Genomic DNA, 19,910 nt, shown 5'->3' with positions numbered 1-19,910 from the left:
ATCTGACATCTTAATTCAGAGCAATATTCCAGGCAAAGTAATGACATTTACAGCTTTAACCTGTTTAACGTGTGGATAAAGGGCCTCACCGAAGTGGAACATGTAGTCCCAGCACTGGCAGAAGATGCTCCAGGGTTTGGGGAAGATCTGGTGGAGCCACCGCGGCATCGCCATGGTGAGGAGCGTCATCACAAACATGGTATTGATGGATTGAATGAAGCGCTCCGTCTCCTCCGGGACGACGGGGTCCAAGCAGCCGATCCGGGACTCGAACAGGACCGAGGAGATGCCTGCGCAGAGGGGCGGGGCCACATTTACAGAGGGGCGGGGCCACTTTTACCGACACGTCACAGATAAATAAGCGTTTTTGAATTCAATACCGTGTTTTTGATTCTGCAAATAATGACATTTAGATTGAATGCACTGAATCAGAAATGTGCTAAAACTGGCCTGTATATATAATTTTTTGGTGATTTTTTCATATTTAATCAGCTCCTTTTGCAGATTTTTGATTGTTTTCTCTAGGACAATACTCCAATTTTCCTTCTACATTTTACACTTTGCTTATTATTATTATTCTTTATTCTTCACTGTCACTGGGAGCCATTTACCTGAGGCTGGAGAATAATCTTTGTTATGTTTTTTGTCAAGGAAAGTTAATTTGTAGAGCACAATTCGTACACAAAGCAATTCAAAGTGCTTCACACTCCAGACATATTTATTCCCATATTTATTTGACGTTGCCATGGTGACAAGCGTCTCTGGGACGGGCGCATCGCTGTTAGATCGATACTTTCCCATGTTTGACCGTCCCTAGACGTCAGCGCGCTATCTGCCACTATCGACCGAAGCGGAATTTTACGTTGACGGGACGAAATAGTAAGAACTTAATTAGAATACAAGAAACTAAAAAGTCAGAAATAAAAACATTAAAACCTTGAAATTAACATTGCATTAGAAAATATCTCTGAACTATAGACTATGACTGAAAAGCTTAAATCCGTACATTTTATATTGATTTCTTAAGGTTTTATTTGTTTGGCTTTAAGATGAAGAGAAAAAGAGAGAGGGAAAAAAAAAAAGAAGAAGAAAAAAAAACCTAAAAAAAACAAAGAAAGAAAAAGCCCGTGGCGTGTGTGGGTTTGCGGTTTGGCTGGGCTCCATTTGGTAATAAAGCTCGTGGATGTGTGAGGACGTCATCGGGGGCTCGGAGTCAGTGGAGGAGAGCGATGTTTAGTCTGGGCCCGTGTGGGAAAGGAGAAACGGAAAACGGGCCCGTCAGCTGCACGCGCGCTCAACAAAGTGACTTTAACGACGGCGATGTTTGTTCCACCTGAGCGACGCACGCCCTCCGTAAAACCACCGGTGCGTGTGATCGCGTGATGTCGCTCAAGACGGTGAAGTGTGTGTGTGTGTGTGTGTGTGTGTACCAATGATCCGTCGACTTTTGATGATGTCGTACGCGTTCGGGGCGTGAAAAAAGAATCGTTATAATGTTTTAGTCTAATCGAAAACGCAATTTGAATCGAAATCAGAATCAGAAAAAAGTTTATTGCCATCGCCAATATTAATAGAAAAAAAATGTTGTCCTGTATTTGTAAAAAAAAAAAAAAATCTAAATTTGAAACAAATATTAAAAATAGATTAAAAAAATAGATAAATAAATGAAATAAGGCATGAATAGAAAATAAGGTTGACTAAATAAGATGAAAAATAGATTTATACTAAATAGTTTGACTGAATATATACACATTAGTGCAAAGGCTGCAATTTAATTTCATTTACTACACAAACAACAAAATATTTGGCCTATTTCAGTCTTTTTATCAATTCTCCTGGACACCACGTTTAAAATAATCCTAAAACATGATTACAAATCTAATCAAACGGCAATAGCAATAATAAAATTTTCCCCAAGCTCTGCACGGAAGTAAACCCGACAACGAGCTGGCAATGTTAGTTTTGTGCTTTGTTTTACAGTGGAAACAAATAAATAATAAATAAATGTCCACGGAGACAAAATGGCAAAAAACCCGGAAATGTTGAATTTAAAACCTCTTTAAAGGCAGAGACTAATGACATCATCAAACATTTGTCACCGAAACGCAGAGTTTAAGCTCTGTTTTTCACAGTTCAGAGCTCTTGAATGAGCTTTTTATGACGTGAAATGAAACACATGAAAAACAGTTCTTACCTGGTTGAACGCATGAAGTTAATCATTTATATTGCTATGTATTAGTTCATTTAAAGATATTATTGCTTTGCCTGAAAAGTTGCACGATTGGAAATAAGCAGGTGACGCCGTCGGGCCAGGTGACAGGTCAGATCCGTGGAAAAGCGAGACGGATTCAGAACATTTAAAGCGGAGCATTAGGAAAGCGGACCGTGAAGGACAAACACGTAAACGGCGTCCAAAACGAAGCGATCGCTGGCGTTTTTACGGTCGGTCGGAGCGTCTTACCCTCCAGTCCGAATCTGTAAAACTCGCTGGCGATGTCGGGGACCAGGCCGCCCTTCTGTCGGGAGAATCGCAGCTTGCGGATGAGGTCGGAGACGACGCTGTTCAGGGTTTTGTCGTAGGCCTCGACGGCTTTGGGGCGGAGCATGTGCTTCCCCAGGAGGCTGCGCACCGTCTGCCACTCCTCGCCTTCGCTGCAACGGGACAACAACGAGGACCTGGTCATGAGACTTCCACGCACATGTCAACCACGAGACGCACGTTTCTGGTGTCACTATGTCCCTTTTTCTGTCTCCGTGGAGGTCGCTTTGCATGGGATAGTTCAATGTATGGCTTTAAACTTGTAAATCTCCATGGAAACAAACCGAGTTGCAGGTCAGATCTGTGAGGAGGTGAGTCTGCTGATTGTAAAAATCCATGCAAAATGTAATAAATGTAAGGTAAGATAAGTGTATTACACATTAATAAAACATAATAATAATAATAAATAATAATAATAATAATAATAATAAAATAATAATAATAATCATTTAGAAAATAAATAATAATAATAATAAAATGAAATAATAATAATAAATGAAAAATATATATATATATAATAATACAAATTATAGTAAAAATTATAATAATAACACTTGTATAGAGCTTTTCATGATGCTTCCCAGTTCAGGATGGATAAAAAAGAAGATGCAATTTTTTTTTATGGCAGTTTGTGGATTCTCCACCAGAAAAGTTAAACAGTGAACCTTCAACTTAAGCAGGGGATCTTCTTTATTAATGGGCAACTGATGGATATAGACTAAACTAAACTAAATTAACCATAATCATTAGTCCACATCGCAATTTAGTGTTTAATTTAGTATTGATATTCAAACTTGTCTTTATTCGGTTCTAAATTGAGCCCATTTTAGTCCTGATGTGGACTTGGTTTGGTCCTGTTCTTTAGTCCTTGTTAAGTTCTGACCTGCTCCAAGTTTAGTTTCTAGTTTAGCCCCATTTTTAATGTGGTGAATGTGTGAAAGTGTTAGTTTTGTCCTGGTTTGGCCTCAGTTTAGAGTGTGCTCACGCATTTTAAAATCCTAGTTTTTAGCCAAGTTTGAGTCAAATTGTATTCTTGCTTCAGTCCTGGTCCAGTCCAGATTTAGTTCTGGCTTTAGTCCCAGTTAAGTCCTCATTTTGATGTGCCAGGATGTAGAACAGGTTTAGTCTTCTAGTACTTCAAGTCCTGATTTAGTCCTGTTTAGTCCTGGTATAGTCCTGGTTTAGTCCTGATCAATTTCTAGTTTAGTCCTGAACTAGTCCTGGTTTAGTCCTGAACAAGTCCTGGTTTAGTCCTGATCAAGTCCTGATTTAGTCCTGTTTAGTCCTGGTTTAGTCCTGGTTTAGTCCTAATCTAGTACTAGTTTAGTCCTGAACTGGTCCTGGTTTAGTCCTGATCTAGTCCTGGTTTAGTCCTGATCTAGTCCTGGTTTAGTCCTGATCTAGTCCTGGTTTAGTCCTGAACTGGTCCTGGTTTAGTCCTGGTTTAGTTCTGATCTATTCCTGGTTTAGTCCAGGTCTAGTCCTGGTTTAGTCCTGGTCCTGGTTTAGTCCTGATCTAGTCCTGGTTTAGTCCTGGTTTAGTCCTGAACTAGTCCTGGTTCAGTTCTGATCCATCCATCCATTCATAATTCATAAAGTCCAATCTTATCCTGGTTTAGCTGCAGTTTTTATCCAGTTTAGTCTCAGTTCTAATGAGGTGAGAACACGACCATAAACTTTAAGAAAGTGGAGTCAGCGCGCCAGAGTTTAACCCGCAGGAGGAGACGGATGGAAGCAAGTGTCTGTGTCTGAACGTGCAGGACATAGAGTCACGCTCATGGTCATCTCAGGTCGACTTACGCGGTCAGCAGCCCGTAGTGGTGCCCGCGCAGCTGCCTGTAGTCTTTCCACGAGGACAGGTCGGACCTCATTGGGTGAAGTCCCTCCTGCCTCAGCACCTGCTCGATCAGGCCCGGGTCAGCCACGTGAACCGTCAGGATGGGACCGAAACTGGCCTTCCACATGGGGCCGTAGCGCTGTGCCCCCTCCAGCTGAGCAGGAGAGAGAGACCATCACATTATGCCAAGACATTCTCTGTGTTTGAACCGGAGCGAAGCAGGACTAGATCAGGACTAAAGCAGGACTAAAGCAGGACTAAACCAGGACTAAAGCAGGACTAGATCAGGACTAAAGCAGGACTAAACCAGGACTAAACCAGGACTAAAGCAGGACTAGATCAGGACTAAACCAGGACTAAAGCAGGACTAGATCAGGACTAAAGCAGGACTAGATCAGGACTAAACCAGGACTAAACCAGGACTAAACCAGGACTAGATCAGGACTAAACCAGGACTATATCAGGACTAAACCAGGACTAGATCAGGACTAAACCAGGACTAGATCAGGACTAAACCAGGACTAGATAAGGACTAGTTAAGGACTAGATCAGGACTAAACCAGGACTAAACCAGGACTAAACCAGGACTAAACCAGGACTAAACCAGGACTAGATCAGGACTAAACCAGGACTACATCAGGACTAAACCAGAACTAGATCAGGACTAAACCAGGACTAGATCAGGAATAAACCAGGACTATATCAGGACTAAACCAGGACTAGATAAGGACTAAACCAGGACTAAACCAGGACTACATCAGGACTAGAGCAGGACTAAACCAGGACTAGATCAGGACTAAACCAGGACTAGATCAGGACTAAACCAGGACTAAACCAGGACTACATCAGGACTAGAGCAGGACTAAACCAGGACTAGATCAGGACTAAACCAGGACTAGATCAGGACTAAACCAGGTCTAGATCAGGACTAGACCAGGACTAAACCAGGACTAAACCAGAACTACATCAGGACTAAACCAGGACTAAACCAGGACTAGATCAGGACTAGACGAGGACTAGATCAGGACTAGACCAGGACTAAACCAGAACTACATCAGGACTAAACCAGGACTAAACCAGGACTAAACCAGGACTAGATCAGGACTAGATCAGGACTAGACCAGGACTAAACCAGGACTAAACCAAGTCTAGACCAGGACTAAACCAGGACTAGATCATTACTGGACAATCTGTGGGATTCAAGTGCCATACAATGAAATAAAACTACTCCAAACTAAATAATCGATCATCTGACTGAACAAAAGGTGTGATTGAAACCATAAAGCCACATTTTACCCCAAGAAAGAGTAACATGTCATCACTCAAAATATTATCATCCATTTACTGCAAGTTGATGTTTTTTATGTTTCTCTTTTGGGGGCCACAGTGTCAGACTGAGTCCAGGCTCTGACCAAAACGCTTCAGGAACATGTCAGAAAAACACAAGCCACAGATGAGCCTTTCAAACCCAAATTAAAATGTTTTTTAACAGGCTTTGGTGCCAGGATCTGTCTGTAATCATCTGGAAATGGACAGTCAATTATCATCATAAACCCACATCCAGACACTCTGAAGTCCAAAACGGAATAGAGGATTTGGAATAAACGTGACAGCTTGTGTGATTATTCGTGTTTAATTACACTTCAGGCTCGTCCCGATTCTGAAGACACGTCCACCTGCCCCTGAGCTGCTGAGTTTATCATTTAAATGACTTGAAAAGCAGCAGAATGTTGAATGGAGCTGCGTGAAACCCCCCGTGGTCGTGGACGGCTCGCTTTACGCGCGGTCCTTACCTGGAGCTCGTGCAGTCTGGACAGCCCCCGTTTGGCAAAGAGGTCCCAGGCGAAGCTGAGCACGCCGGGTCCGGGCATCTGGTCCAGGGTCTTGGCCTGGGCCCTTGAAACCCGCTCCATCCACTTGAGCAGCGGGGAGGCGCCTCTGGCCGATACGCGCAGCGCTTGTTGCAGCATCTTCGTCCTCACGGTGCGCATGAAGGTCCCGGCTCATTTTGCCTCCGTATTTATAACTGTTGAGGCTCGGACCCGCGGTGATGGAGGCTGTGAGCGTCTCCTCGCGTCGGCCAATCACGTGCCGGCGAGGAGAAGCGCCCCGCCCGCGCCGTTATCGGAGACGGAGCGAGCGGAGGGTGCGTCCAATCAGAGCGCGGCGCGAGGACCATCCCAGGCGCGGCGCACGTGGAGCTGCTCCTAACCAAATAATAATGACCTCTCCCAGCACTTTGGTCTCCAATAATGTGGATTCTGAGAGAGCGCGCTCCAGGGAAGGGATTTCATGAATAACCTTATCCAAAGGGAACCGGGCCAGCGTGACTCATGGGTCAGAGGCGGTCAGAGACTTTCAGGGACTGTAAGAGACTGTCAGAGACTTTCAAGGACTGTAAGAGAATGTCAGAGACTTTCAGGGACTGTAAGAGACTGGCAGGGACTGTAAGAGACTGTAAGAGACTGTACGAGACTGTAAGAGACTGTAAGAGACTGTCAGTGACTGTAAGAGACTGTCAGGGACTGTCAGAGACTGTAAGAGACTGCCAGGGACTGTCAGAGACTGTAAGAGACTGCCAGGGACTGTAAGAGACTGTCAGGGACTGTAAGAGACTATCAGAGACTTTCAGTGTCTTTCAGTGACACTGTCTCTGTGAATTATCTGATTTTGAATCAAACACACAGTTTAATCTAAAGGTTTATTCTGCAGCACAGTATTGATCCTATTGAATGCACTTACAAACACACAAACACACACCAAAGTGAAATGGGACTTGTAACTAAACCAGGACCACACAAAGTCTACTGTTCTTTATTGTATTATTTTATTAGGACAAAAGGATTGGCCATGGCAAAAAACTTTACAACTTTTCCTCATTTTAATTAATATTTTTTTTTAAAAATTTGATTTCAGTGCCATTTGAACACAAAAAATGGTCTTCCTCTTAAATCAGAACTCTGCTCCAAACCACATGATTCTTCTGACAGAGAACGGGCTGTGAACCTCTTGATTAAAAAGCCCGGCTCATTGACGATCTGGAACCATCAGTTAAGTGTGATAAATTACACAACTGAGGTTTTTCACAGTAAAAACGTTGATTCCGTTTAATCCGCGTCCTGTAAATGAACGTATTAAGGACTTTGCGGTTTCCAGGAGAGGGAAATCAAATCCTGCTCCGATCCGAGGACCTGGATCCGGTCCAAAGGCATGTGTGTGTGTGTGTGTGTGTGTGTGTGTGTGTGTGTGTGTGTGTGTGCGTGCGTGTGTGTGTGCGTGTGCGGACCCCCGTCTCCGAATCCTCTGCTGCACCTCAGAAATCAGATCTCCTCATTTTAACACACAAAAAACCCTGCACAATAAAGTCCCTCCCGCTGCTGTGGGTCTAATATTAAATAAAGGCACAGGTTTCATTGCTCAGCCCTTTTCCTACAGACATTTATAGTTCCTGATGTTTGCCTTGAGTCCACAAATAACTGTAACACCGGCTCGACGCATTATATAAGTCACTGCGATGCGGCGGCCAAAAGCTACACGTCCAAATGGGCGCAGCGGCTTAAGGGGGGAAAGACACGGACTGCACGCGATGTGTAGGAGGAACTGTATTTATGCAAGTCGAGATTTACAACGTCGCGAATTCTGTGGATGTCGTTGAGGCGAAAGGCGGCACGCAAAGATACAGGAAGTGAGCCTTGTGGAAGGGAATGCCTCAGTGCTTATAGTGCTTCCCCGCAGATCCACGGTTCCGGCTCCAACCGTTGCATTTACTGTCCTTGGGCACGACACGTCTACCTCAGTGCCAACAGGAAGTGCAGCTGTGGCGACAAACGTGCAGAAATGTAACACTTTCGAGCGTGAGTGAATGAGACTACCGTATTTTCCGGACTATAAATCGCACCTTTTTTCATAGTTTTGGCCGGGGTGCAACTTATACTTATATTTATACTCATATACTTATACTCCGGAGCGACTTATATGTGATATTGTGTGTTATTTTAACACTTGCAACCGCATTTCATACTCCGGTGCGACTTATAGTCCTGAAAATACGGTAATTATTAGCTTAGGGCTGGGCGATACGACAAATAAATCGTATTATTTCAAATTCCCCCCTTAGAGGTGCGAGGAGCTCAGAGTAGACGCTGCTCCACCATACGTCCGACAAAAATGAGCAAACCCTTTCCTTTTGATATATATCGCCTGAAAAGTAACATCATTTATGCTGATATTTGTGATGCTACAAAAAAGTCTAGATTGATTTCTTTTAGCAAGCATTGGTCAGCAAAAGTACAAAAAGGTTTCACAATAAGACACAACGCAGCGAAATGAGCCTGATCAATGCGAGTGTCTGCGATGTTACATAAAGCCTCAAAACCGCTGCATATGCAAAACCGAACGGCACCGATCGCGCGACACAACGCCTCGCCACGCCTCTGCACGCCGCCCTCGCCGGGTCCACTATCAGCGCGCTGCACTGGCCCCGGACGTGTCAAAATCAGACTTTGGTTCGGGAGAGACACACAACAAACAAGAAGTGCAGCTGAGGTCAGAGGTCGACGTCTATAGCATCGACACGGGGGGAGTCTAAAAGCGGCGGCAACACGAGACCGGCCCACGGGACTCGTCTGAAAAGGCTCGAGATAAACTCTGATGTTCAGCCTGAGAACGTGGAGACTTGAGAGGACTCCGGGTTACGCTTTGGCAAAAGGGAGGATTATATTAGGCGTAAGACACATAAACTGTACCAGAGAGTTGTCCTTTCAGTCTAAAGGAACAAAACAACTACATTTACATTAACAATAGGCTTATTTGAGCAGGAGGCGGATTATTAATGTGCATTTTGTTTGGCTAATAGAGGTTTATATCGACACAACAAAAGAGAAAATGACAGATTGTCCAGTGAAGACAAACGGAACAAACGGTAAATAAACCGAGCATTATGGTGTTATAGCGTTATAATCTGCTTTAAAGTCCGCATGACGGATTCTTCTGTCTTTCTAATTGTGACTCAGTTTGGCGAGTAGAACCTGTGGTAAATATTGATCAAAGCTTTACTTACGTTAAGGTGCAGTTTGTGAAGACAATTAGAAAAATAAAGAGTTTAAAATGACAGAAAGTCCTAAGAGTCCTAAAACAGAATCCCTTTGTGATGTCATCAACGTATGACGTGTCGTTGAAAACACAGAAACAATTTACACTTAACTGACACAATTTTCTGACAGTTTAAACCATCAAAATAAAGGTGTTATATGGTAACAGCTGTGGAATTACCTCTACGTCTACATCCCCTTACCTCTATGTCCAACCAGGAAGTACGATTATATAAACTTTACAAAAATGGACAAACGTGGGACAAATAGGCAAAATATTTAGTAAAATCAGAAATATAAATTCAGTGCGTTTTAGTGAAATGTGTATTTAACCTGTCATAAAGACACACATTTATCACAGAAGAGAACCTTTAAACAGGTCAGTCACATGCAGTAAGATCTGAACCTCATTTCCAGAGGGAATTGTACATGTTTATAGAGGAAACCGTGCAAGCTTGAAGTACTTTTCACATTACCGTATTTTCTGCACTGAGGCGCACTTAAAAGCCTTTAATTTTCTCAAAAGACGACTTATAATCCAGTGCTTCTTATATATGGATGAATTCTGGTTGTTCTTACTGACCTCGAAGCGATTTTGTGTGGTACATGTTTTGTTTCACTTAATGAGCCTTATAGTTCGGTGCGCCTTATATATGAAAAATGATCGAAAATAGACCATGATAATGTAGAAGTCGAGTCAAAAAGTGCTGCACATCCGGTCCGGGACTCAAACCCAGGACCTTACTGCTGTGAGGCTTAACTACTTTGCCACAGCGTCGTCCAGCCATGAGAGCGTTTGACGTGTCTGGTCTGAGTTTGCCCGGGGCAAAACATAAACTCACAGTCGACACACCCTAATCCTAACCGTAACCCTCACCCTACAGTCGGCACACCCTAGTCCTAACCGTAACCCTCACCCTACAGTCGACACACCCTAATCCTAACCGTAACCCTCACCCTACAGTCGACACACCCTAATCCTAGCCGTAACCCTCACCCTACAGTCGACACACCCTAATCCTAACCGTAACCCTCACCCTACAGTCGGCACACCCTAATCCTAACCGTAACCCTCACCCTACAGTCGGCACACCCTAGTCCAAACCGTAACCCTCACCCTACAGTCGACACACCCTAATCCTAGCCGTAACCCTCACCCTACAGTCGACACACCCTAATCCTAACCGTAACCCTCACCCTACAGTCTGCCCACCCAAATCCTAACCGTAACCCTCACCCTACAGTCGACACACCCTAATCCTAACCGTAACCCTCACCCTACAGTCAATACACCCTAATCCTAACCATAACCCTCACCCTACAGTCGACACACCCTAACCGTAACCCTCACCCTACAGTCGACACACCCTAATCCTAAACGTAACCCACACCCTACAGTCGGCACACCCTAATCCTAACCGCAACCCTCACCCTACAGTCGGCACACCCTAACCGTAACCCTCACCCTACAGTCGGCACACCCTAACCGCAACCCTCACCCTACAGTCGGCACACCCTAACCGTAACCCTCACCCTACAGTCGGCACACCCTAACCGCAACCCTCACCCTACAGTCGGCACACCCTAACCGTAACCCTCACCCTACAGTCGGCACACCCTAATTCTAACCGTAACCCTCACCCTACTGTCGACACCCCCTAATCCTGACCATAACCCACACCCTACAGTCGGCACACCCTAATCCTAACCGCAACCCTCAACCTAAAGTCGGCACACCCTAATTCTAACCATAATCCTCACCCTACAGTCGACACACCCTAATCCTAACCGTAACCCTCACCCTACAGTCGGTACACCCTAATCCTAACCGTAACCCTCACCCTACAGTCGACACACCCTAATCCTAACCGTAACCCTCACCCTACAGTCGGCACACCCTAATCCTTACCGTAACCCTCACCCTACAGTCAGTACACCCTAGTTCTAACCGTAACCCTCACCCTACAGTCGGTACACCCTAATCCTAACTGTAACCCTCACCCTACAGTCGACACACCCTAATCCTAACCGTAACCCTCACCCTACAGTCGGTACACCCTAGTCCTAACCGTAACCCTCACCCTACAGTCGGTCAGTCGTCCTTCAGGAAAACCGTGGCCTCAGTCGTTTTAGGGACGTCTGTTTCACCAACGTTACATTAGATAGAGAAGCTAAGACGTTTCATGCAGTTGGTATTTGCAGACCACACAGGCCGGGCAGACAATAAACCCCCCCACGCTTAATTAATCAGTCAGAAATTGAGGGCTAACTTAACGTTGGATTAAACGCGATTATGAGAATGAGAAAAGCGATTGAATAACAGGCTCTTTGTCCCGAGCGTACAGAGGCAGCGGTATTTCCCCCGACTCAACTGGCCCAGTGCCCAGTTCCAGACGACCGGCCAGTGTGCTAAAGTTCAGCGCTGTCTGCCTACGGGGGGGACGGGACGGGGGTCTGAACTTAGTCTACACTGTTGACTTTGGCACGGGGCAATTTGCAACATAGACATTTGGTATAAGAATAGATACGAGGCCCGAACAGTTTTAGAAAAGCCGTCGTCGCCTTGTAAGTCGACCTGATTTATGAGCAGAGGCAGGCTATATATGAAAACGTTATATTCTGGACTTATTTACAAATAAGGAGATATTATACCAAGAAATCAGTCTATTATGAAGGGGAATCATATCTAAATTCTATTAATGTATTAACACTTTGGACAACTGCTCTTCTAATTACATAGAAGATAAATGGGAAAGAGAGTAATTTTATTTTGACGGGTGAAGAATGGGAAAGTATCTGCACATCTCAGTACAAAACCCCGAGTGTGGAGAGGATTCTGTTGGAAAAGTGTGACATGTTTGCCCGTAACACCGTGTCAAAATGCTCATTATTCAGGAGGTGATTCTGACTGTTGGAGAGACTGTTGCGGCAGGAGGCGGGCCACGTGTCGCTAAGATACCAGGTTTGTTTTGAATGTTCTGTGCCGCTTCTGTGCTGCTAATGTGGTCTATTGCTCTCTGATTGTGGTCCATGTTTTGTGATTTATATATTTGTTTTGAAAAAAGAAAAAAAAAGAAAAACTTAATAATACCGGTAAGAATATTTTGACTATTGTTTTGAAGATATGTCAAATGTAACTATCGAATATATCTGATTAAAAGTAGAAATAAAAAAAAGAGACATTTCACATTTGTCTTGATTAAAAAGACATATTTTAATACATTTCTGTTGGATTTACAAGATATCCAGACATAATAACCAGGGCTCCAGACCTTTAGTCGTGGACTGATGATTTATGGTGAGGTATAGGTAAAGTTTTGTGTACAGTAGCACATTTAAAACACAATTTCCACCTCCCAAAGTGCTGTTCACATTCAAAGGTGCAATCACACAATCAAAAAACAGTAAATATAAAAACAATAAATGCCCAACTCAACTTGTGTCAAGACGTTTTTGTTGGTTTAAAACTTTGAACAGAGGAGGCAGATCATACTCTTTGTAAAAGACACTCTGGTCTGTACCAAAACCATAAAGAAAGTATCACAATATCAATCTGGTACTGATATTACGCTTTTCGATACCATTGACTTCCTGCTGAGTGATAAGCCCCGCCTCTTAATAGTGGCGTTTCATCATAACACGCTGCAGATTGTCATTAATGTCTTTTTATTTGTAAAAACTGGCTATATGACATGTTTGGTGCCAACAAAGAGTGGCAGAAGAGTACAGAGAAGTGGGCGGAGAGAGGGGGTAGGGGGAAACAGACACTTCTAGGATTACTCAAACATGCTTTAACCTAAACAAAACGTATTCTTTTACAACGCTGCGCGATGAACATTCAGCCGAAAAGAACTAAAAGTCAAGAACAGACTCTTCAACTTGACGGCGAGTGAGCGATTTAACTCTACAGCTGCGCATGAGGAGAAATACGTGAAAATAAAAGCTAAAGTAGGTGATTATTGCACGTAAAGCGCCTGGCTCTTTGGTCCAGGACACATCTGGCAACCACATGAAGACGTCCTCATTCAAACCCGAGGAAACGTATATGTCCAAAGAAACAAATGCACTGCAGGCACGAGCGGCTCTGAAGCGACTGTGCACACGAGCATAAACGCAACATCTACAGGACGGATGAAGGTGACATACTGACAAATACTGTACTTTCCCATGGATCATTCTGTCTCCGGTGTTTACGCTGAGCTGGTGTGATGACAGCCGACCGGGAACCCTGATTATGATATATTCTAACCAGCGTCTGTAGAGCGCCTTCTGTGTGCTGACGTAAAGGTTATTTACCGTATTTTCCGAACTATAAGTCGCATTATTTTTCATAGTTTTGGCCGGGGTGCGACTTATACTCCAGAGCGACTTATACGTGATATTATTCGTTATTTTCACACTGGCAAACACAAGAGGGCGCTCTAGGCTCTATGTGACGTAGAATAAGAATCTGCACTTCATGTTCAAAGGAAGATGGCGGCCATAGGGTAAGTCTGGGGGCGTGTCCACAATAATATTTGTTGTTTGTCCTCATGAGAGGAATGCGTGTCTCGAATTTCGTAGCTCTACGCCAAAGTCGACCTCGGGGCGTCTCCCATAGGCGCAATGTATTTTGACTTTTGTCGGTCCTGGCAAGTACAGTGAACTTGCCCATGCCGAAGGCATGGATCATGCATACTTACTCCTGCTATGACAGAAATAGTCAACAATGAGTGAATGGGCGTAGTCCATTCACTCATTGTTGACAACAGCAGCGCGAAGCGCTGCATTCCTCCAAAAACCCTCCTGGCATCGTCCCGTACGCGAGAATCCATGCCGTAGGCATGGGCCATGCTTGTATCTGCTCAAATCAATGGAAGTCTATGGGGAGTGGGTGGGGCACCCCGACGGGAAAGGGAGTGACGAGCGCGTAAGCGCTCGTAATGATGATTCCACCCCATGGCGGCATCGGGAAGGCTTAGAGCTTTCAAACGATGTATAATTTGTTGTTATAGTGGAAACGGCTATATTGTTTTTGCTAAAAATATTATTAGGCCTGAGCGCCACAAGCTGGCAAGAGGCCTATTAATCTCGTAAGGCCGTGCGAAGCACGGCTGCGACAGTGCGCACGTAGTGCACAAAATCGAGCGCGAAGCGCTCGCCCACTTCCAAACACTCACTAACGCACTCCTTCACTCACGCACGCCCCGTGCATACTAATTAGTAGTAGGAAAATGGAACATTACCATTGTAAACGGGCGAAGCCCGTGCAAAAGTGCGCACTAAACAAGCACTTTACATTGAAAATGCATTGAGCGATAGGAAATGACCCCAAAAAAATCTGATCGTAGAATCATGAAATTTGGCGCAGAGGTAGATGGTGACAAGAAAAGTAAAAAATATTATCACGGCAACGCCGTCTGCCCAACCAAATGTCGGCCATATTGCTTCAAAAATGGCTAAGCATGACTCGGGAGTTTTTCCAAACGTCGTACTTTTACGAACTCCTCCCAGGGCGTTGGTTCTAAAAAGCTGAAATTTGGTGAAAATGGTACTGAGGAGTGGGACATCAAAAGTTATTCAAATTACATTGATACCTGTCACAGTCTCTGAGCGGCGAAGCCGCAAACTGTAGCTAGAATTTCAGAAATCTCCCAAATTTAACATTTCTACCGTTTGCGCAGATAATTGCGTCAAATTAGAATCAGTTGTTAAACTCTTTGCCCTAAACCTACTTGAAGTGAAATAAATTAATTTGGCGCCAGAGCGCCCCCTACAGATTTTATATTGAGGTTAAATGTTTAGTTTTGCGAATTTATATGAAATTTGACACACAACTCAATTTTAGCATCCCCATCACAAAAGTCAATGAGACCCATGTCATAATTGTTATGGCGTTGCAGTAGCAATGACCAAAACCTCCCACGTTATTCCAATGGGCAAATTGCCAGAACATGTATACACTTTAGACTTTCACAAACTCCTCCCAGGGCGTCAGCCCTATTAACCTGAAATTTGGTGAGACTCATCTTCAGGGGTGGACCATCCAAAGGTATCCACATTTTTATTCAAAAAGTCACGGTCTCTGTGCGGCAAAGCCGCACATTTTGCCAAGAATTCAAAATAGAATTGCTTTTTGATGGCAAAACAAAGGGGAGAAAATGTGACAGCGTCACAGATTCAGCAGTAGGCGTAATAAAAGGACAATTGGGGCGTGTTAGCGCCCCCTCCTCTTGCGGCGTGGCGGCGTAGCGGCGGCGGCGTGGCGAGGGCCGATCATTGCCGCTTGCGGCTTTAATTTTTTTATTTTTTTTCTTGTTCTTCTGCTTTTTGAGCTCTAATTTGACCCCCTGAACATGCTCAAAAACTCACCACACTTTGCCCAAAATTCGGAATCGGCGAAAAATTTTATTTTTTCTGGGCCATTTTTTTTTTTCGTCAAAAAATGGCGCGACAGCGCCACCGACAAAAGTCAAAATACATTGCGCCTATGGGAGACGCCCCGAGGTCGACTTTGGCGTAGAGCTACGAAATTCGGGACACGCATTCCTCTCATGAGGACAAACAACAAATATTATTATCCAAATTTTTGGGATACCTTTTACGCTCTGTCCGTGTAATCCCTCATTCGTCCAGGCGTGTTCCATAGTAGAAAAAGCTTCAGTTGTAGTCATCTGGACTCAGTTAGAAAAGTTAGAAATATTATTTTTTCTAACTGAGTCCAGATGACTACAACTGAAGCTTTTTCTACTTTTACGGTCTGTGTGCGGCGCAGCCGCAAAGTTGGACAACTTATTTTGGGAAATTGCAAATCTACAAATTGCTCCCATTTGATCAAAACGAGTCCGATTATGACCAAATTTGAATCAGTTGTTAAACTTTCAAGTTTGGACCAGTTTATGATGACAAAATTGAAATGGGCGCGATAGCGCCCCCTACAGAGGGGGCGCTATAACGAACTCCTCCTAGTGCGTTTTGCCCACCGATCTCAAAATCGATGTACGTCCTCTAGACAAGTGGGGCATCTAAAGTTATTCAAATTTTACGGATAACATTTACGGTCTCTGTACAGCGGAGCCGCAAACTTTTCGCAGAATTTGGACTATTTGGCCTTCTGAGTGGCCAATAAATAATAGAGTTTTTCCAAATGACATGACATTTTGCACACAATTCTCATTTGCCATCCCCAAATTAAAAGTATGGGAGCCAAAGTCATATTTTTTACAGCTCAAATCACAACTTTTTTACGTTTCACACTTTAACGAACTCCTCCTAGGGCGATTGTCCGATCAAACTCATATTTGGGGAAAATCATCTACACAAGCGGGGCATCAAAAGTTATCCATATTTTGATTCTAAGTGCTACGGTCTCTGTGTGGCGGACCCGCAAATATATGTCACAAATGGGAAAACAGCGAAATCTCTAAAATGACCACATTTTTACCCTTCACACTTTAACAAACTCCTCCTAGGGCAATAGCTCGATCAAGTTCATATTTGGGGAAATCATCTACACAAACGGGGCATCAAAATTTATCCATATTTTGATTTTAAGTGGTACGGTCTCTGTGCCGTGGAGCTGCAAATATACTGTCACAAATGGGAAAAACGCCAAATCCTTGAAACGTTCACATTTATGCTTCACACTTTAACAAACTCCTCCATGGGCAATAGCTCGATCAAGCTTTACTTTGGGAAATATCATCTACACAAGCGGGGCATCAAAAATTATCCATATTTATATTCTAAGTGCTACGGTCTCTGTGCGGCGGAGCAGCACATTTGACCGACACCTGTGTTCATTTGCACTGGATTGGCCATGTCCAATGTGTCGCCGTCTGTCAAGTTCTTTTTTAATTCAACATACAATAAGGGCGCCATCTTTATCAAGTCAAAAGCGCAGAGTCGGAAGGCCGGCGGCCCGCGAGGGCCGTTGGATGTTGCATCAAAATGTATCCATATTTTTAATCTAAGTTTTACTAAAATTTGGTGAGAATCATCTTCAACTCTTCGCTCAAATTATGATACGTCTAACGTATGTGTATGTGAGGCAAAGCCGCAAACTTTACCAGCATTTGAACTATTTGGCCTTTAGACAATATAGTTTTTCCAAAATACATGACATTTGCACAAAATTCAGAAACTATCTCTTCATCCACTGCAACAGATGTGTTGCTGCCAACCTTTGTCTGTCTGTACAACAGACAAAGTAATGACAGAAACTCAAACACCTATTCATTCAGCTCACTTGTGCTGAAAATTCACTAAATGGATCAACCTTTTTTTCCAGGAGCACGAGTCTTGAGAACTTAAGACTTAACTGGGCAAAATGATGACCAACTTGTGTTAGGGAAATAGACTGCTGTAGCTTTCTGGTCTCTATCCAAAGAACGGGAAAATTGTGTTTTTCCTGGCCAAGTGACAGTAAGGTAATTTCACATTTATTATCAAGACCAGTCATCATCAGGAACCAAACACATGAGGTATGAGGGTCAGGGAAAACAACAAATGCATTCAAAATTGTGTTTTGCTTGAGAAATGTCTAGTCATTTGTGCACAAATGTATAGAAAAACAGAAGGTAGCTTGCTTAGTCCACTTTCACCCAATCACTTAAAATGAGGAGTAAGCTACAATGCGCACAATTTTCCTTTGTCCAACCTCAATCTGGTAAGGTCAGGATAAGAGGCTTTCACATTGTGAATCACTTCACCTTTTGTATTTGAATTGGATGGTAAAAGACTAAAGTTTAAAGGTGCCATAACATGCTTTTTTTCACGTTTCGTAGTCTGTCCTAAGTGTATAATTGACAATAATAAGGGTTGTGCAACACCCTTAACATAATAGTTAAATATCACCCAGACCTTGGACCCACTCACCAACCCGGAAATGCAGACGGCTTGGTTTGACATTCACCCCCACCCTTGCGAAGAGCGATCTGGCTCCCCCGCCCAACCCGTGACGTAGTCTCAGAGCGTGTGTGCCCCGCCCACCCATGACGTAGGCCCCACAGCTGTGTGCTGTAAGCTCCGCGGAGCAGCGCGGAGTGAGTGAGAAAGAGTCTACTTTGAGACTGAATAAAAACGTGTTGATTCTACAGCGTGCGCATAACAGAAATATATAAAAAAGTCTTATGTCCATCGCGCTCTTATTTCCTGGTTTTTCGGTATCGGATAGAACTTCTCTCCGTTTATTTTCCCGGTTGCTGCATCAACTGCCACATCAACCTTCACCATTGTGATAATAGTAGAGTGCGATATCATTAATGAAGTTTTGGGCCTCTTTGAGCCGTGTTTCGTCGTAAATCGAAGCAGAAAAACTCCGGAATGGGCTTGAAGGGAGACACAGCCTGCAGCAGCGCAGCGCGGAGCCGGGGGGAAGGGGGCGGGAGGCGTTAGGCGGGAGGCGAGAGGGGAGGGGGGGAGAGGGGGGATGGTGACGCGTGCTTGCCCTTATGACAGGGTCTTGCCCCACCGCCCGTCAGTTTGGAGATTCGAGGAAAGGAGATAGTCTGTAATATAGCTAAACACTGCGGGAATCAATCAAAAAAACACTCTGGGTACATATATGAAGCACAAATAGCAATGTAAGAAGGTTAAAAGCTCTGAAAAGTCGATTTTGCATGTTATGGGACCTTTAATTAGACTTTTAGTTCAACTTAGACTTAGTGTATAGACATTTGTAACTTTAACAATATACAATAATAGTTACATTGGCACTGAAAGAAAAGGAGACAAAGAACTTGATACTGGCCTTTTATTAACAACTTGGTGGATAGTGGTAATATAAATCAATACATTGATACTTTGAAAAAAATACATTGTTGGGAAGGTTAAAGAAAAGTAAAACAAATGGGCAATGTTTATTCAGTATTCTATGTATTTATAATTACTACAATTGACAGTTGTTGGCTGTTGTATATGGTGAGTCTGCAGGTCTTTGTGTCCTGAAAAAGGAGGAAAAGGGGTAGTTAGTAAAATACATACTTTGGAAAAGTCATTACATTAGTAATAGTTTGATGATCTGATCTAGTCTGCCTTCTCCCCCTTGACCTGTCCGGCATGGTTGAACCTGCCAGGGGTATAGACCCCCGCCGGCCTAGCTCTTGGGATCATGAAAGGACACAAGACACAAGCCCATCCACCACGGCAAGGTGTCAGACAACGGATGGGCCCCCCTGAACCAACCACCCACCACCCCCTAAAACCCATCACACAGTTTAAAAGAGTTAAAGTGTGAGAGAGCATCACACACAAACAAGAGACAGAGCCACACACACACACACACACACACACACACACGAGACAGAGCCACACACACACACACACGCACATATACACACACACACACACACACACACACGAGACAGAGCCACACACACACACACACACACACACGCACAAGAGACAGAGCCACACACACACACACACACAAGAGACAGAGCCACACACACACACACACAAGAGA

At 43.9% G+C, this 19,910-nt stretch overlaps 1 protein-coding gene and 1 pseudogene across 1 annotated transcript in view; both read right to left on the bottom strand.

Annotated features, from left to right (window-relative positions):
• Window positions 1-6,425, bottom strand: part of cyp27b1 (cytochrome P450, family 27, subfamily B, polypeptide 1) — a 40,919-nt gene extending 34,494 nt beyond the window's left edge. Inside the window, exons 1-4 of the mRNA XM_072451592.1 lie at window positions 6,170-6,425; window positions 4,340-4,530; window positions 2,462-2,652; window positions 90-290 (exon numbers count right to left, since the gene is read on the bottom strand). Coding sequence (XP_072307693.1) covers window positions 90-290; window positions 2,462-2,652; window positions 4,340-4,530; window positions 6,170-6,367 — 781 coding nt within the window. The 5' untranslated portion in view covers window positions 6,368-6,425. The remainder of the gene's footprint in view (window positions 1-89; window positions 291-2,461; window positions 2,653-4,339; window positions 4,531-6,169) is intronic.
• Window positions 6,426-11,757: 5,332 nt separating this feature from the next.
• The window catches only part of LOC140366277 (uncharacterized), a 15,095-nt pseudogene continuing 6,942 nt past the window's right edge, over window positions 11,758-19,910 (bottom strand).

This window comes from Eucyclogobius newberryi, unplaced genomic scaffold (genome assembly GCF_026437365.1).
Source record: "Eucyclogobius newberryi isolate DKJ021-1_F unplaced genomic scaffold, fEucNew1.0.hap1 SCAF_19, whole genome shotgun sequence".
Taxonomy (NCBI): domain Eukaryota; kingdom Metazoa; phylum Chordata; class Actinopteri; order Gobiiformes; family Gobiidae; genus Eucyclogobius; species Eucyclogobius newberryi.
The sequence above is the reverse complement of the archived record's forward strand: the minus strand, read 5'-3'. Positions and strand labels throughout refer to the sequence as shown.